General features: G+C 36.6%; 1 protein-coding gene across 1 annotated transcript in view; it reads left to right on the plus strand.

Moving 5' to 3' along the window:
* The window catches only part of INSC (INSC spindle orientation adaptor protein), a 126,123-nt gene extending 111,290 nt beyond the window's left edge, over positions 1-14,833 (plus strand). Inside the window, exons 10-13 of the mRNA XM_066320812.1 lie at positions 7,561-7,627; positions 9,284-9,439; positions 10,085-10,161; positions 11,480-14,833. Coding sequence (XP_066176909.1) covers positions 7,561-7,627; positions 9,284-9,439; positions 10,085-10,161; positions 11,480-11,608 — 429 coding nt within the window. The 3' untranslated portion in view covers positions 11,609-14,833. The remainder of the gene's footprint in view (positions 1-7,560; positions 7,628-9,283; positions 9,440-10,084; positions 10,162-11,479) is intronic.
* Positions 14,834-17,917: the final 3,084 nt, after the last annotated feature.

Below are 17,917 nucleotides of genomic sequence, written 5' to 3' on the forward strand. Positions count from 1 at the left end.
ATAACACAGCAACCCCCTTCTTTTTCTGAGGAAGGTAGATATTGAAAGAAATACACGACATTTTTTAGGTGACAGGCTGGTTCCAGGCCTTTTGCAGCTTGCAAACTACAAGTTCATCTCACTAGCTAGATGAACAACAAACTGAATGGCTTCCTTCTGAGAACAGAAGGATGTTGGATACATTGTGTGTTGCCTGCAAAAAATATTTTACTGCTCAAGCACCTTTAAAATTGTGCTGCCTTTTGACTTCTGGAAAGCTGTTTTGTGCAAATGATAAGAAACTTTTCCTGTCTTCACTATCTGAAGACCAACCTGCTTCTTCTTTCAGTTCCCGGGTAGTGTTAGATTAGGCCAGGAAAGAAATCTAGAACTGAGAGCTGGGCTTAGTGATAAACAAGATTATCACCATCCATTTTATAGAAGTATGTGGCTGTTTCTGTAGCCAACAACATTATGTTGAGATTCCTTAGTTTTGTAAAAAATTGCGTTGTATAGGAACAGTCATACAGCAATATTTTCCAGGTTCCTTAGTCCCCAGTTTTGGGTAAAAAAAAGATATGAATGTCCAACATTCTCTTTTCTTTCTGCAGATAGTTGTTCTCTGAAGGGCAGATTTTTGACTTTGAAGAAGCATTAAATTATGCTTTCAGAAGTGTTCATGCCTCAGTTCAGCTGGGTAGTATATATAGTCAGATGTCTTAATGGAGTTTAAGCACTGTCAGAAGAGGGGTTTAGCTGAACCCTTTATCATTCAGGATCTTCTTGACTTTACCCATCATCTTAGACTCTACGTAGAAAAACATGAAATATGTATGTTTGGATATAGTATGTTTATGTATAATACAATTTTTCTCTCTGCATTCCCACTTGTCTCTTTGGTGTTGCTAGTATTCTCACCTTACCTGTGAAGTTGTGGAGGTATAGCCTAACACCTTCTGATCTTCTCCTATTCAGGCAGACAAAGAATTAATGTGCAGTGAACACATCCATTTTAAAGTGGTTATTCCTAGGTCTAAAATCAGTGATTTATGTTTCAGAACTGTTTGAGGTAGAGAAAGACTTTTAAGCTGGGAGGAAAAATTGGAAATTGTTGCTGATTTTTTTTTCCCTGGTTAATTCTTTCCTGTTTTCTTGGTATTTGGGAGATGCTGCTGGTTTTGACACTGAGATCTTCTGTGTCATTTAAGATTTTAAATCCTTAATGCCATTTTTCCTCTAGGTTCCACATTCTTTCTCTGCTCTTCACCTTTTTTACCTTATCAGGCATTTGTGTTTGTTTTTTACTGTCCTTTCTCACTTTTTCCCCCTTTAAATGAAGCTTGTAGTAGGATCTTTTCCAGTATTGACTAGATCACACAGAGAAAACATGATTTTGACTAATATGGCTAGAAAGAGAACCGATAAATTAAAAATTAAGTTATTTTTAAAAGCTTAAGAGATCAAGAATAGTGGCTGCTAGTAACAGATCCAAAAATGAAAATTAGGCCAAAGTCACCTGACTATCTGAATTTTAACCACACCATTATATTAATGATATTCCAGTTAGTTTTCTATGTAAGAATGTTATAATTTTCCTGATGTCTTTTGTTTTTCTTTTTAACTGCCTATCTCTGTCTTTTCATGTGCATATAACCAGCAGGAATAAATGACAGCACTGATTAGCATTTTATGGTCAATGCTATGGATTGTTATATTTCAGGGGTCCAAAACTGACTATCATAAACACTAAAATTTTTGAGTCAAAATTCCTGCTTAGTTAAAATTCTGCCTTTCAAATTTTAGACTCTGAGCAGGATAAGACAATCTGCTGTCACTTGCAAAGCAAGGGGTTCAGTCAGAAGAATAAAATCTCAGCTCAGTTGAAAAACTGACCTGTGTTGAAAGGTTTGTGCTCTGCTCTGGGGAGATCAGATCTTTTAGGTGCCTTTGGCTGGTTGAGACTGTTTCAAAACATGACAAGCTTTTCAAAGCCTTGAAGGAAGTCTGAGAGATGGTTATTCTTTCCCCCCGCCCCCTCTCAGATTTTAACCTGGAATACAGAAAACTGGCCACCAGTTCAGTCACTCCTTTAGTTATATGCCCCGTTTATGGGATGTGTTGTGTCACAATGTGACCCATACAGGGTGCACGTCCTATGTGCTTCTTTAAAATAAATAATGTGAGAACCTGGACATTTTGACTATTCCTTATCTAGATTAGCCAGCAATAGGAAGTAAAGTAAATAGAAATGTAGTAAAGACTTCCTTCATTCTAAAATGTAAGTTTCCTATGGCTTTAGTCTCTGTTGCTCTGCCTCAGTGCCAAAAATACAGTTCCCTGGCACAGTGTCAGAATAAACCCAGCCCTTGCAAGCAGATCCTGTCTCCAACCACTGTTATTATTTTGGGGGATGTTAGCTTCTGCTCATCTAGGTGTATTTATTTTCAGTTTTCAGGAAGAAAAGTTAATTTCCAACCACAAAAATGGCTATCAGAAGCAATCAGAGTTATTTTCTATTTTTAAGTAATATAATGTCCCAGAGAAAATTTCCAGAGATTTCTTGCTGAAGTTTTTCTTCTGATAGATAATACCTTGAAAGGTTTTTCCTACCTCGGCTTACTGTGATGCTTGTTCTTGATGCTTGTTCTTGATGCCTGCTAAATGCACTCTTTTGCTGTCTCCCTGTGGATAGATCTTGAACTGTGACATTCAGATGATTTTAACTTACCTTCAGAAACAGAGATTCTGTCTTGTTTCTGAGTAGTTTTCCAGTGCCACTTTGTTTCTGAAGATGGCTATCTGGAACTTTGCAGACACACTGTGATTTATGCTTATGTCATTTATTTGAATGAATTACAAAATGCTCTTATAATATGTACAAAATTAATATTACTTAGCAATGAATCAGCCTTAAAGGAGTAATTAACTAAGAGAATTAGCAATTCTGTATTGATCTACTTTGCCACTCTATTAAATTACTTGCTAATTCTTATTTTGAGCTTGTGTCTTTCTTTTTATATAATGACTGTTGATAAAAGCTTTGAGCAGTGTGCCTTTTCTATCAATAAAGGTATATTAGCACCACACCTGTAGACATTAGACCACATCTTTAGACACTTTCCCCTCCCACAGATGAGGTAAGGGACCCTCAATTGTGGAAGATATTGGCCTTTTAGTGGGATAAAATGTGTGCTTTCATCCTCCAAATCCTTTGGCATCTTTCTTCCTTAGTTGTTGGTTTCACAACAAAAGGGACAAACTTTCTTCAATCTCCCACTGAGGGAGAGTTTTCAGAAAAGCCTTCTGTTTTTTAAGTGTTAAGTTTAAATCTCTTTGTTAACTACAGATTTACACTCTCTTATTGTAGTAATAAGAGTGAAATAAGTGTATCTTACTTAAGAGCAAAGCTTTTGTATCTAGTTTCTACTTTTACAACAATGATTCAGTATTTTTGTACACTGGTTGATGAGCATTAGTCACCATTAGGTGTTTAGAAAAGTTTTAGTATAGCGTTAGTAATTACATATTTTAGAAAAAAAATAGTTTCCAAGGTGACTGTTGTTTGAAGAAAACTGATTTAAAGGTTCAGGATTAACCATGGTTTCTCCAATTTAAATTGTCCTTGACAACTGAAATTCCCACAGTTCATGGCAAAGCAGACTACAGAACATAAAAGGAATCACCACCCATAAATTCAATATGCGTGAAAATCTGAGGGAGTGGAAGGAAACTATGTGGAAATAGAAACAAATTTTAAATTATGAAATATGTAAAGAATAGTAAAAAAAATTAACATTGCCAATTTTATAATAATGTATGATATTGTCACAAGAGATGTATCTGTGTTTAATATCAGTTTACTTATTTTGCTTATAAAAATAGAGATTTTTGATTAGATTTCAAATTAATTTCCAGAGCAACTGCAAGACTAAGATGATGATGCTGTGTTGGCATTTGAAAAATATGGAATAACACCATTATTTTTTTCAGTTTATTTATTAAATAGGGAAATTTTCCAAGGTTGTAAAGGCACCCTTCTCTGTTAAATATCCCTTTATACTCAGTTCACCAACAAACCATTTAAAGATAAACCTTCAAAGCTTTTCTATTTTGAGAGTGGTTTTTTTTAAGTTCTGAAAGTTACCTACTTAGCCTCTTACTCTTGTGAAAAATCTTACTACTCTCAGTGAAATCTCTGCATGTTGATATTTTGCCAAGTTGGTAGCCCTTCAGAAGGTGCTAAAAGATGAGCTGGTGTGAGAATTCCTTTCCTGACGATTTGCCCTTTCCTGTGTCTCACTGCCCCGTGGTTTGGGTGTGTAGAGATGAGCACAGAGAAACAGGCAGGTGTTGGGCACAGGAGGACCCCTGGGGGCCTGTTCCTCTGCTTGTTTTTAGCACTGCTACTCATGATGCTGACCTGAATCATCCCATCTGATGGCAAACTAATGTCATAGGCCTTCCAGGACCTGAGGGAGACTACAAGGGAACATGGAGAAGGATTTTTTACAAGGGCATGTAGTGATAGGACAAGGGGAATGGCTTCAAACTGAACAAGAGTAGGTTTAGAGTAGATATTAGGGAGAAATTATTTGCTGTGAGGGTAATGAAGCACAAGAACAGGTTGCCTAGAGGAGCCGTGGATGTCCCATCCCTGGAAATGTCCAATGCCAGGCTGGATGGAGCTCTGATCCAGTGGGAAGTGTCTCTACCTATGACAGAAATTGGAATTAGACTGTCTCTGAAGTCCCTTCCAACCCAAGCCATTCTATGATTTTATGCTGATTATTTCTTGATCAGGTGTATTTTTCTATGGTTTTTATTGGTACAGTGGATTTAGGGCTTCCAGATCACAGAGAAAACTGCAGCATCCAGGTTTATCCGACTCTTGCTCTAGAGAGGCGCCTGCAATTCTTGATGGATTTGGATAGCAGAGAACGGAATGTGGACCAGCCTGGGGCAGTCTGTCAGAGAGCACTGCTAAAATACAGATATTGGAAACACATAAGTCAAGATCCACCTCCAAGGCAGATCTGCTTACTAGAGATACAATTATACTGAATTCCCTGACAAAATTTGCTTAATAGCACATCTACAAGCCCCACAGGTCAAGAACTAGTGGGTGGCTTCAGCGCATTCCTTCTGCATGGTAGGATGGCTCTGGGAGATGACCTGGGCTCACGTGTCCTGTTCTTCAGGAGGTCTTCTTCCTTACACTTTGAGTTGACCACAAGTTTATTGTGTGGCCTAGAAATTGAGAAAAATTGCAAGAATCATAAATTGTTTCTGGTGCTTTGTAATTATGGAGTGTGCTCTTTGACAGGGTCAATTACTTTAGCAAGTAATATTAAAAATTGCAGTTGAACAGTAGAGATTCCATGTTAAATACCTGAATGTCTTTCAATTATTTCAAAGTCATTTTAGTTCTGAAAGAGGTTTAGGTATATATTCTTTTCCAGTAATTTTCAGCTGTATGAGGCTTAGGCAGTCTCTTTTATCTGTATCTGTTTGTGTGCTGCATGTCTCACCATAACATCTGAACTGGTTTGCTGATTCAACAGGACTTCATAGCTATTTTTGAGACTGCCTAAGGCTTTATGAAATTTGGAGCCAGAAAATGGGAAAAGAAGCAAAGATAAAGACTGCAGTGCAAGCCTGTGTATCATTAGACAAAAAGAAAAAAAAACTTAAAGTGAGGGGAGAACCTACCGGAAAATATCTATTTATGTTTTTTGATCAACTCTAAATCCAAAAGAGATGAGACTTCATTAATACCAGTGCTCACAGAAGTGTTACTTCCTGAAGCAAACTGAGTCTACATTTGTTTGTGTTTTCCTCTAGAGAGCTCATCCTTAATAGGAAACTTCCTTGAACTTTGGTTTGTATTACAGAGGAAATTTTCATGTAAGTTGCATGAACTTTAAATTAAGAAAGTGTAGGGGAAATGGAGCATTTAAACTCAACTCTTTATTCTGATTGCCTCTTCTACTTTTACATTATATCCTATTTTGTTGCATTGTTTACATCACATGAAAACGAATTTTCATGGGAAAAATATCTATCCATATGAAGTGAGCTAATCTATGGCTTAACTACCTTCTGAGTCCTACTCAGATTTTAAAAGATGATATAGGTAGAATTTGATGGTCATTGATTATAAGGGTCTTTTTTACCCCCCTCTGGAGAATGTTACATATAAACCCTCTAAGCTAGTCCATAAATATTGCAAAATATGGGGGGCAAATAATCAACACTAAGGAAGTATAGCTATAACCTCAAATAATTTTTTGGTGTCAAAAGACGCACACAACCTATTTTTATGTATGAAAATACTTATTAGACAAAATAACTTGAAGCAGTGGAATAATTGGCATGTATTCAAATTGTGGTTAATTGAATTCTTCATCTGTGGCTTAGGGAGCCACATGGGGTACAGATTCTGCACAGAGGAAGCAATTTTCATTAACGGGATATAATTTAGAATGAGAAAACATATACACTCTGCCTGCAACACAGTTAATAATTAATATGGAATAAATACATAGACATACACTGAGTTATCATATTTCTACCTGTCACTCTGTAGAGTTTCAGCAACACATTTGCATCCTAAGTAAGTATATTTATTCAGAGAGATGACACTGTAACACTACCTTCAAAAGTGGAAGACCTTTATGTCACAGCATCAGAAATGAGTCACCCTTGTTTTTAAAATGGCAGAGTGAGATCAGAATGGTGATTTGATCTCATGCCTCCTCACATCTAAGAAGTTTGCTGGTTTCTGAACTGACACCGTGCTGCTTAAAAGCTGATAGCAAGTTCCAAAACTGACCATTATTTTTGAGGCTGGTCAGTTTTCCTGAATTAGATGAGAGAAAAATTAAGACCTCTGAAGAAAGAATATTATTTCTGTTTTGCATTCTGACAATCTCTAGCATTTCTTATTTGGTCTCTCACATATGCTGTTAATACTGGGATGTGTCTGCATGCAAAAAGCAACTATTTGAAGGATTGAGAAGAGTATCTTGCAGGATGTGTGAGAAAATATGTGAGATCAATAAAGGGAATGGCTGACAGAAAGCCAACAGCACCACAGGGTCCAGTCTCTGTCAGTGGCTGGCTGCATCATTTTAAGCAAACTGACTTACACCTAATCTCAAAAACAGTTAAGGCTATTTTGGATAAGAAATTCTGTGAATCAAGATTTCAGAATGTGCTTATTTGTGCACATATCAACACAGGATGTCTTGATACAAAGCCTAACCATGGTCTTTACCTCTGGAAAGGCATAAAGAGAATTTTAAGTCCAGCTGCTTTTGAGACAGTGCCTTGACATGCACACAATTCTTGACTTCAACAAAATTGAAAAATACTCTTTAAATATTCTCTTGAATCAAAGCTCAAGGCTTCAAATCTCTTGCAAGGATTTCTTAGCATTCCACCTGAACCAATTCAGCACAATAACAGCATTATCAAATATTTTCCATATTTCTACCATATTTATTTTATGAACCACAATGATATTTATTATTACTGACTTATAGGACTAGACTTCATATTTCCTTCTCCTTTTAACAACAGGTGGTAACAATATTGGCAAACATGTCTGTGTTGGATCAGTGTGCTTCAGAAATCATTCAAGGAAATGGTATGTATTTTAGCTGAATTATATTTTTTGTTTGTTGCTGGAGAGTCTGGGACTGTCATACTTACAAGGTAAAAGATTAAGCCTTCACTAACAAAGCTTCATTTTGCATCCTCTCTCTGCTGGATATTGCACATAGCTGCAGGGTGCAAAATGAGTCCTGAGGATGGTTCTACACAACCCAAATAAAATTCCCCTTTGCATTTGTGACCACATTGCTGGTGTTCTGTGCTTGTGACTTACTCCTACATGCAAAGCAAAGTAATAAAAAGTGTTTCAGCAACCTGTATTGTGATAATATAGGTAGTATCGTGGTAAGATGTAAATGCCTTAATTAATAAGGCAGCATTATTAATAATTAATACACCAGCAAATTCAAGGCCAGCAAATCCAAGGCCAAGCAATATAGTAAGATGGGTCCCTTGTTTGGTGGTGTTTTTTTTTTTTTTTTTTTTTTTTTTTTTTTTTTTTTTTTTTTTTGTTTTTTTTTTTTTTTGTTTGTTTTTTTTTTTTTGTGGGAAATATTAAATGGCAGTGAAAATTCACATATATTGCTTTGCTAGGCCAAGTAGGCCTAACTTATACTAGACACTGAAGTGGATTGTCAGGGACAATGACACCAAGTAGCATTTGTGAATACACTTCGCCATGGAATTCCACAAGAAGCATTTTCCCCCTGGCTTTTGAGAGGGGTTGGCACTCATCTCGTGTGTAAAATCCTTTTTGTGTCTGCCTGATGTTACAATAAGCAGGTGCTAGTCAGAGGCCTCATTCTGAGAATGGTCTTCAAATGCTGGAGAACTTAGGTACTTTCCTCTCAACTCTGATTTTTTAATGTTGATTGATTATTATCTAGCTGCATGGTTCTGATGATAATTCTCTGAATTATTTATGCAAATGTTCCAACAGTTAAAATCCTCTGATGCTACCTGATGTAATCTGAATGCCTAATAGTGTATGGAGTCTAATAGCACATAATTGTCTTTACGCTTAAAATAATCTAGAAAAGAGAAATCATCATCGTTTTTTGTGGTGCTACAGGAATATCAACTTTTACAGCCAACAATAAATTAATGAGGCTGCTTCAGCATAGGTGACATTCTCTCCTCTGGAGTGAAGAGTTAGTCATACAGTAAACTTCAAGAAACAGAGTTCCATAATTTCCTTCATTAAAGGATTCCTCATTCTAGGATACCCTTAAACAGTTTGAGAAGAAAGGTTTTAAAGTCTTGCTTAAAAATATATAAGCAAAAAACCTATCACTTTAATTGAGAGTGAAACTTCATTTAGAGACCTGAAATATGTCACTACAGGTTTTTCAGGTAGTGATTACCTTCAGATTAATTTAGAAACAAGTAATCAATTACATTTGGTTGACTGAAATAAATTAGTGAAATTTTAAATACCAGCTTTTAGAGGAGGAAAGAGAGTATTTTCTAGTTCCAGAAGTTCTGTATCTTCCTAGTGAAGACAAACTCATGCATAGATCAGATGTGCCTGGATGCTGATGTCAAAACTGCAGCCTTCATTTACGTATTCTCCATGCCCTTTTTGGGCAGTGGCTCGTCTGCATTAACCCAGCTTTCCTTTTCTCTTTACTTTTTTGCACTGAGTTTTTGTGTTGGAGAGTGGATAATGACGGCTCTTGTATTCTTTTAGGCGTTCAACTTTTAATGGAAATGCTGTTTGAGAAATGCTCCTCGGGAAATGCAGCAGAAGCTGCAGCTTGTGAGCGAGTCCAGCAGAAATCTGCAGTTACCCTGGCACGGCTCAGCCGAGATCCTGAGGTGGCAGAGGCAGCCGTGAAACTCAGCTGTAAGGATGTGTCCTCTGCTTAATGGCACTGCAAGAGGGAGGAACTGCCAGTCAGGGAGAAGCTCTTGTTGATTTCTAGCCTCACTTGGTAAACTTTCTGAAAGATATTCCCTGTAGAGTCTGTCCAGAGGATGACTGAGGACATGGAGCTAAATGAACCTCTGGCTCGTTTCCCAGAGGAACCTGAGGTGCAGCATCCACTCAACACGAAGCTGTGCCTTACTGTGCCAACTGGCACTGCTGCCTCCTCCATTCCTTTGTGTAAACCCTCAGGCAGGATCTGTCAGGGCACAGAACACTGGGACCCCAGCAGGTCCAGATGTGATGAATCCAACGGGAGGGAACATGTTCTTTGGGTAGGAGTTTTTTAAGGGTATGTGGAACGAGTGCTAGGGAAGAAATGGAGGTCACAATTTCTGCTCTGAAACTGCAGCAGCAAGTAAACCCAATTTATTTGTTTATGCTTTACAACTATTAATTATGACTGCTCTGAACTGCATAGCTCCATGGAAAGTCCCTTAAGTATTTGCAAATCATCTTTGCATTAGAGATCATATCTACTAAAAAAAAATAAGCTAAGAAATATCACAAAATAAGAAGTTGTTTTTCTAAATTATTTCTCCTGACACTCTTTTGTGCACTCAGGTATTCCTCGCCTGATTAAACTTTGCAGATCACCAACAGAAAGAAATAACAGTGATTCTGTTTTAGTGGCATGTCTGGTATGTACATTTTAGTCTTTCTTTCATGCTTTTACAGGAAAACTAAGGAAAAAATATCCCTTTAGATTTCAAAATGCAAAAGTATTGCACAAATGTTTTAAATTCATGTCAGGGTCTCCTACTTTTCCCCTTAAGCATAATCCTGTTTGCTGTCAGTTATTCATCCTTGGATTGAAGATTTAAGCATATAAGAAACAAATGGCTTCATCTTTGCATTTATTGGACACCAAAAAATTTCCTTGGAACATTTTGGAATTTAAGTATTCATTAATTCCTAAATTCCATTCTGTGATTGTTCCATGTTTGTTGAAATTAGCCTCGAGTCATGAGGGTAGCAGCCTTTTATCTGCACTCACACATATATATGAAAATATTTATGTAAAGCATCCAAAGAGGGAAAAAGATATTTCTTGCGTCCACTCCAATCCCATTTTTTTGTACTATTTGTGTCACCAAGACAATATAGTTCCCAGCCAAGGAGTGGGGAACAGAGGCTTAACCCTTTCTCTGCTCGGGAGAAAGATCCCATCTGCTGGCCCTGCACTGCCCGGACTGTGAGCCAAATGCCAGAGCTGAATGATTCACCAAGCATTCTGTGAAAGGGCTCTGGGGACGTGGGTGATCTAGGGCTGGAGCACAAGCTCTGCTGAAGGAAAACTGAAGGACATTGTTTGACCTTTATGATAATAATGTTATTTAAATGTAGAAGTAAAGCTCGTTATTGCAGCATGTTCGTTTAAGCGGGTCTCATTCAGAATGAAGAAAGTATAAATGTGAGCATAGAAAATGCTATGATTATTCTTCCTACATGCCAAGAAGACTTGTTAATCTCGTGTGGTTAGAGCAGAGACCACAGAGCAATGGCAGCAACCCAGACTATAATTTTTCTGTCTCATTGAAGTTGTTGCTGCACATTCCTTGAATCCGTGCCTATTGCTTGAGACGTTACCTACTTCCCTGTCTCAGAAATGCTCCTTCTCCTGGTGTTTTAGTAACTGCCTGAAGATGTTTTCGGATAAAAACGTGACAAAAGCATTGTCCTTGAGACATAAACTGCTTCAGGCTGTGGTAGGTATTGTCACTGGTGTACTGAGACCTGCTGCTCAGGTCTAAAAGTAATGTGCCCCAAAATAATTGTCATTTAATAACTTTGCTTGAGGGAAGATTCATCTGACAGAGAAGACAGTAAGGAGAGATTATCCCAGCACAGTTCAGTTTTGAGTTCTGGCTGTTCTTTCGATGTGGTTATAATGAATTCCTGCAATGAAGACTTCACCAAACCTGACTGCATTGCAATGATACTGTTTTGTTTTTCTAGGCAGCCTTGAGGAGACTAGCAGTCATGAGTCCTGATGGACTGGAAGATTCAGATTTTCAGCAGCTGGTAAAGCCCAGACTCGTGGATTCCTTTCTGCTATGCACAAATATGGAAGAGAGCTTTGTGTAAATGGGAGCCAAAAACCTTTGAACAATAATGAAGAGGATAGGTAAATAGATGATAGGCAGTAAAATAACACATGTACAAATTTATTTTGGTTTAGTCCTATTGTTATTTATGACTTATTTATTCTAAACCCATGAACATGTGGTTTGTCAGAGCAAAGGAACAGAATGAGAAAACCTGTTACTGTGGTTTACAAAGGTAATTTTTTATTTTATTTTCCTGCCAAGAAACACAAGACCTTATCATTGCCATCTAACAAAATGTTTTGTTTAATATAGTTGAATTAAGGTAATGAAGCCAAGAATTTGTTGCTCTGGTGTTAAATGCTTCTAATGATGTTTTATCACTGATATTTTTTTATAGTTAGGACATTTTGTAGGTTTTTTAAATAAATGTTTTAGCCTCACTGCGTTAGAAGAAAAATAATCCTAAAACCAGCAAGTATGTAGTTTGAAATGAAAAGGATGTTGCAGTCTAAGTCCACTTCTTCTTAACTGTTTTTATTTTTAATAGAATTCTGTAACTGAGAGAAAAAATTCCAAAAAAATGTTCAGACACTGGCTTCAAATGATGCTAGAATACATTTTTAGGCTGTATGAAGATGTTCTCCATCAGAGGATACACACTAACAGAAAGGTCTTTATTTAAATTGACTGAAATTTCCTAAAGAAATTAAGAAGGTTCTAGAAAAATCTTTGATGGTGTGTGTGTTTTATCTCATGTGAGATATCTAATGTGAGATTTTCCACTTACAATTTAAAATCATTACACGGTGATAATTTTCTCTCCTTTCCAAGCCTTACAAGAACTGGAAGTGCTAATGTCCAGACATGTTTTTAACATTCAAGCTAATGTTTTTGTGAAAAGTTGTTCTCATCTATGCTAAATAATCTGAAGAGTTTAATTAATTGTAACTTGAATTATCGTTTTGTTTTGTTTTTTGTTTTGCTAACTAGTTCTGTATTTTACAAACTTAAATGGGACTCTTAGGAACTCTGAAAGTCAAGAAATGGAAGATATCTAAATAACAGGGGTGATTTTGAAATCGACTTCTTCCATGAACATTCTTCACAATTCTTGCTTTTTCTTTTCATTGATATATATTAAAAATTACTGAACCAGCAACATCTGGGTAATGTTTTTTTCCTTAACTTTTCACAAAGCACTCCGTAGATTATGAAAGAAGGTGTAATTTTTTCTTCATGGCTTCCAAATGTTGCTTTGGACCATTTAATGATCAGCAACTTCAGTGTACTAGGATATCTGCCAAACCCCCCCCACATTCCTTCTTTACTGTGCTTTGAGGATATATTAAGCAGCTTAATTCATTAATGTTTCTTTAGTGTTATGTGGTGTTTAGATGAAAGACACCAGGAAATTGGGAAGCAGTGATTGCTTTCCACATTTTGAGAAATCTGTATCTGAGAAATCTGTCCTGCTTCAAGCAGGGAGACAGCAGTGGTTACTTTTTTCTCCCTTGATTGTATGGGTTAAGAAATCTCTGCCTTAATGTCTTTCTAGTGAGCTCTTAATTTAAAATGCTCTATCTTGACTGAATTTTAAAACCTTACAAAACAGACAATGACCTCTGCCATGAGCAGCTATTCAAGGAAAAGTGTTGAATCAGATGTTCTGGTATGCATAGAGATGAATTCTGCTTTTTTTTGCTTACTTTGAGGCAGCTTCTTAAGTTTCCAAGATTATTAAAATGGATGGTACTGTGAAGCTTTAAAAATATTGGTGGACTTTAACACTTTCCTAACTAGGCAGAAAAACATGTTCAAGCCATGGATGTCTTGGTTTAAACAATGAATTAATACATTTCATAATAAGCTAGTTCAAAATAAAAACCTGTTGCTATCATCCTGATAGCACGAAAATCCCTGATAAAACACATCAAATTCTGTAGTGAATTTCTTTACAGAACCTCATTCTGTCAGCTTCAGCTAACACCAGAGATGGAGTAGGATTTATCCCTTAATAGATAAATTTCTAATCTCATTTAAGGAAATTTTCCACATGTTCACAGTGAACTGAAGCAGCTATTAAGAAAATGCCATCGTGACTCATAATGTTTTAATGTCATTTCTAACAGGTCAATCAAATATTCAGTGAGGACATCAGTAGCAACTAATTTGCTCTCAAATACAGTAACATGAATCCGCAGAAATTGAATTTACTACAGATGATCTCAATCTGTAAATACAGTTCCATAATTCTCGGCCCATATTTTCCATTTAAATGTGTTCCTCTTAGAGATGTGGCTGTTGATATTACAGAAGAAAAGTACATTTAGGTGGAACTCATATTTGCAGCAGATGTATTTTCAATACATCTTGAAAGAGCCATTTCTGCAGACCTCTTTTCACCTAAGTGTCCTCAAAACCATTTTAGCTAGGTCTGACTTTTTCACCTAGAGCTGTGCACTTTATTTTTATATATTTTAAAGTTTATGAAAAAATAATCATACCTCTAACTTGCCCTCTGGATTCAATTGGAAATAATAAGTCATTAAAAATAGTGATTTATTTTTCTCATTATTTCTGAATGAAAATTCTGGATTTTGAATGAATTCTTGATTCTAAATGTTTGCTTCAAAAGTGAATCTTCAGCTTTTAAAAAGACAAACAAGAACAGTTTAAGCCAGAAGAAACATTTTTACTTTCAAATATAGTATGAAACAAAATACTTCATGTCAAGAAATTTTCACGAAAATATGTGTTATGGTGGCTTAATCCTTGGAATCCATGTGTATAACCATATACAGGTAGGAGAGAGAGTGCAGAATATGTGTAATACATTCACAGCTCATTTATGTGTACTCATTGACCTGTAGAGACTGAATGTAGGGTAGATACTGGTTTATTCTTCCTGGAAAATGAAGGTCAAACTTGTTAGAAATTTTGTCGTTTCACTTAAATTCTTCTGAACATTTTCAGTTTTGTATGAGATTAGAAATGCTTAACAAACATGCAGTGAGCTGCAGGATTCTTTGTAATTTTGATTTACACTCCAGCAAATTTGGACAATGTCTTCAAATTTCAGCTTTAGTTTCAAACTGTTTACAGATATTCAGGGCCCAGATGTTTCATTCATTGAATAAAGTTTGTTTTTTCTGTTTACTGTGTACTTGGTACATGAATCACTTATGTGGAATGTTATTTTTCTGACTTTTTCAGTTTAAAATAGTATTTATATATACAAAGAATAAACGAATGTCTTTGTAAATTGCATACCTTAACTATTTTTGGGGGTTGCCTGTTAGTATCCAAAAGATTACTTCATTTGTAGAGTTTTCCCTTTGTACAAGACTGATTTGGTCTCTGATGTGGCTTGTTCCAAATTTTTGTGTTGACCATCTCCTTTAAAATAATAGCAATAAACAGTCAAAACAATCTTGGTTTTAGTATTTTGAGGAATCTGCTTTGATCCTCAGTTTAAATTTATATTAAATTTAATGTATTTAAAGAAGCACTCTAGATACTGTGAATTATTCACCAGCATTCTCATTTTTAAGGGGAGGGGAGAGAAGATGGCATTAAGCATTGAAAGAAAGGTCCAGAGTGAATTTGTTAATGAGAGTTGGAAGTGCAGAACTGGTGGGAAGGTGGGTGAATAATTTCTGCCCTTGACAAGGTAAAGAAATGGGAACAAGAAGAGCACACGGTCATCTATTCATCTTATTACATGCTTTGTGGAGACCCTTATCTCTACTTTCTGGCTTGCTCTTGGATCTGAGTTTCTCTTTTTCCAGCTGCGACAAATTTATTCCTCTTGGGAGTATATTTGTATAATTACTAGTTATCTAACAGAAGAGAGTCACATTCCAAGGTCTTGTCTTGCTAATTATTATATTGATAAGGTTTTTGCTGAGAAATTAAGTAACAGAAATGCCCTGTTAAATAGATGTAATAAGGATCACCTAGAACAGAAGGAAATGTTTATTGTTCTTACAAGGAGAAGGACCAACATATCCTCCAAAAACCCTGAGAGAAAGCACAGATATATCACCTGTTTTGGTACTTGTACAAGCAGACCTGCTGACTAAGGGCTGATTAATTGATCAGTTGTCAGCCAAATAATCACTGAACCAGAGAAATAAAAGAAATCCACTAGACTTACCCCCCAAACCCTGGAAAATCAAAGATTTTTCTCTTTCATTTTCAACAGCCTGTCACTGATTTTTTTTTTTTAATAATTGAAGTGTGCCTAGAACCCAAAGAAACCTATAGGAAACCAATGGGGTAAAAAACCCAGTACAGGTAATGATGCTGATTTGCTTTAGAAAAAAATTTAAAAGGATCAAAAGGCTTAAATTGATGTGAAGAAGGAGGTGTGTTTAATGCAGCACCTCGCCTATCACTGTTATGATCACCTGTGTTACAAATTGCTACTCATATCCTCTAAGTTTTCTGGATCACTTCTGGATTTGAAGCAGCTTTTGACCACGTTCCTCACAACATTTAGAATGTTGCCTAATAATGTTGCCTAATAATGCATATGTCTTCTAAGTGATTACTTAGTCTGATTTACTTTTTTTTTTTATACCCCATATTGTAAAAATTTCTTTTTTTTAATAGTTCTGAAAGGATAAACTTAGCAATATATGTCTGTTATGTATGCTCATCAGGCGAGACAAAGATTATGATAAACTAAGAAGGTAGATCTAAAATGATCCGGAAAGAGACATGCACGTTTTCACTTGCATCAAAAGAAAAATTACGGGCCCAAATGATCTAGGGAAGTCTTATTTGCTACTTCTTCTGACTTCCATTAATCAGTATGCTCTCACTGAAGTAAAGAAGAGCCAGAGGAACCCCAAAGTTTCCAGGATCTTTCTAGATTTAGATGTGTAGAGCTCTAACCCATAAAATAAATATAAAAAAATCTTATAATATGAAACTAGGGATAAAACCTCTTTTCTCAGAGCAGCAATTAACACAAATCCATTATTTTTATAGAAGTTTATCCTATCAGTAGAAGAAATTATCATGTGCTTTATCTAGGGGGGAATTATGAAGTGTTTGAAGTTCGGCTCTGCAAGCATAGTGCAGACCAGTAATTTAGGTCCTTTCTGTAGACCACAGAGAGAAGAGGGAAGTACTCCCTCTTTGAGGATGACTGCCCAAGACAGAGAGTATAAATAGCACTGTGGGGCTGCCTTTTTTTATCCAGTGGCTGTGGAAAATGAGTGCTGATGATTTCTTTGAGGGAGCTGTCTAAACACCTTGGCATCTGACTCTTAGTTCAGATCAGGGGAGATGAGTTCCAGGCTCAGTCTGGAGACAAACTTTTTCAACTGGGGTTTTAAATGCTGTTTACATATCAAGCACAATTTCCCTCCAAGCAGAAAATTTTGCAAGATCAGACTTTTCTTTTGAAATGACCTAGATGTCGTTTACTTGTTTGGCGTGTGCTAACTGATGATTTCTGTTTGCCAGTGTTTTAAAACAAGGAATGGCTGGACCAACTCATTGATCTCATGATAATATTCCAGATTATAGGTTTCTTATTACAGAAAAGTATCTTGCATTTGAAAAAGATGGAGAAGAAAAACAAGTCATAGGACACTAAGAACTCCAAAGTGAGCTATCCTGGACAATATGTGAAACACCACTGAGCTAATCAATACTACTGCACTGTCCAGTAAGCTACTGCTCACCAGAAAACAGGAAAACAAGCACAAATCCCCTGAAACCCAGTACACCTTCTTTCCCAAAAGTAATCATCTGAGCTGGAAGAAGAAGAAAGGACACTTCATGACAAGGCAGAGCCTGGAACAAAGCAACATAACAGGTAAGGTACACATATATAAGGACTATTTCCAGGTAGTTCAGGGTATCTTATAGGAACCCATGCTGGCTTGGAAGCTGCTTACTATCAAGACTGTTGTTAAACTCTTGCATAGAAATCTCTGTTGCTGTGCTTACTGTGGCTTAATCTTTGAGCTAGAAACATTGGGAACCCTTTCTCGATTCAAGAATATGCTTTCCATCATTGTTGCAGATGATGGATGTGCAGTAGTTCACAACTGTGTTCCTTTCTAATTTTCTTTTGGCCTTTCCCCCTGATGTCAACTTATTACTGCTCCCCTTTAGAGGGAATGACAGCTGAAGGCTTTGAATAGCTCAGTATAGGGGAAAGCTACTGAGAGGTCAAACTCAGCATCTGTGAAACCAGACAGTGACTTCTTTTACCAGGTATTTGCAGGTGATGTCTCACTGCTCTGTTACATCTGCATTGAGGCAATTTCTTGGTCTAACATCTTGGCTTAAATTTTGTCTGTTTCCTCACTTGCATGGTTACCACCAT

The sequence above is a fragment of the Sylvia atricapilla genome, chromosome 6, assembly GCF_009819655.1.
Source record: "Sylvia atricapilla isolate bSylAtr1 chromosome 6, bSylAtr1.pri, whole genome shotgun sequence".
In the NCBI taxonomy this organism is placed as follows: Eukaryota; Metazoa; Chordata; class Aves; order Passeriformes; family Sylviidae; genus Sylvia; species Sylvia atricapilla.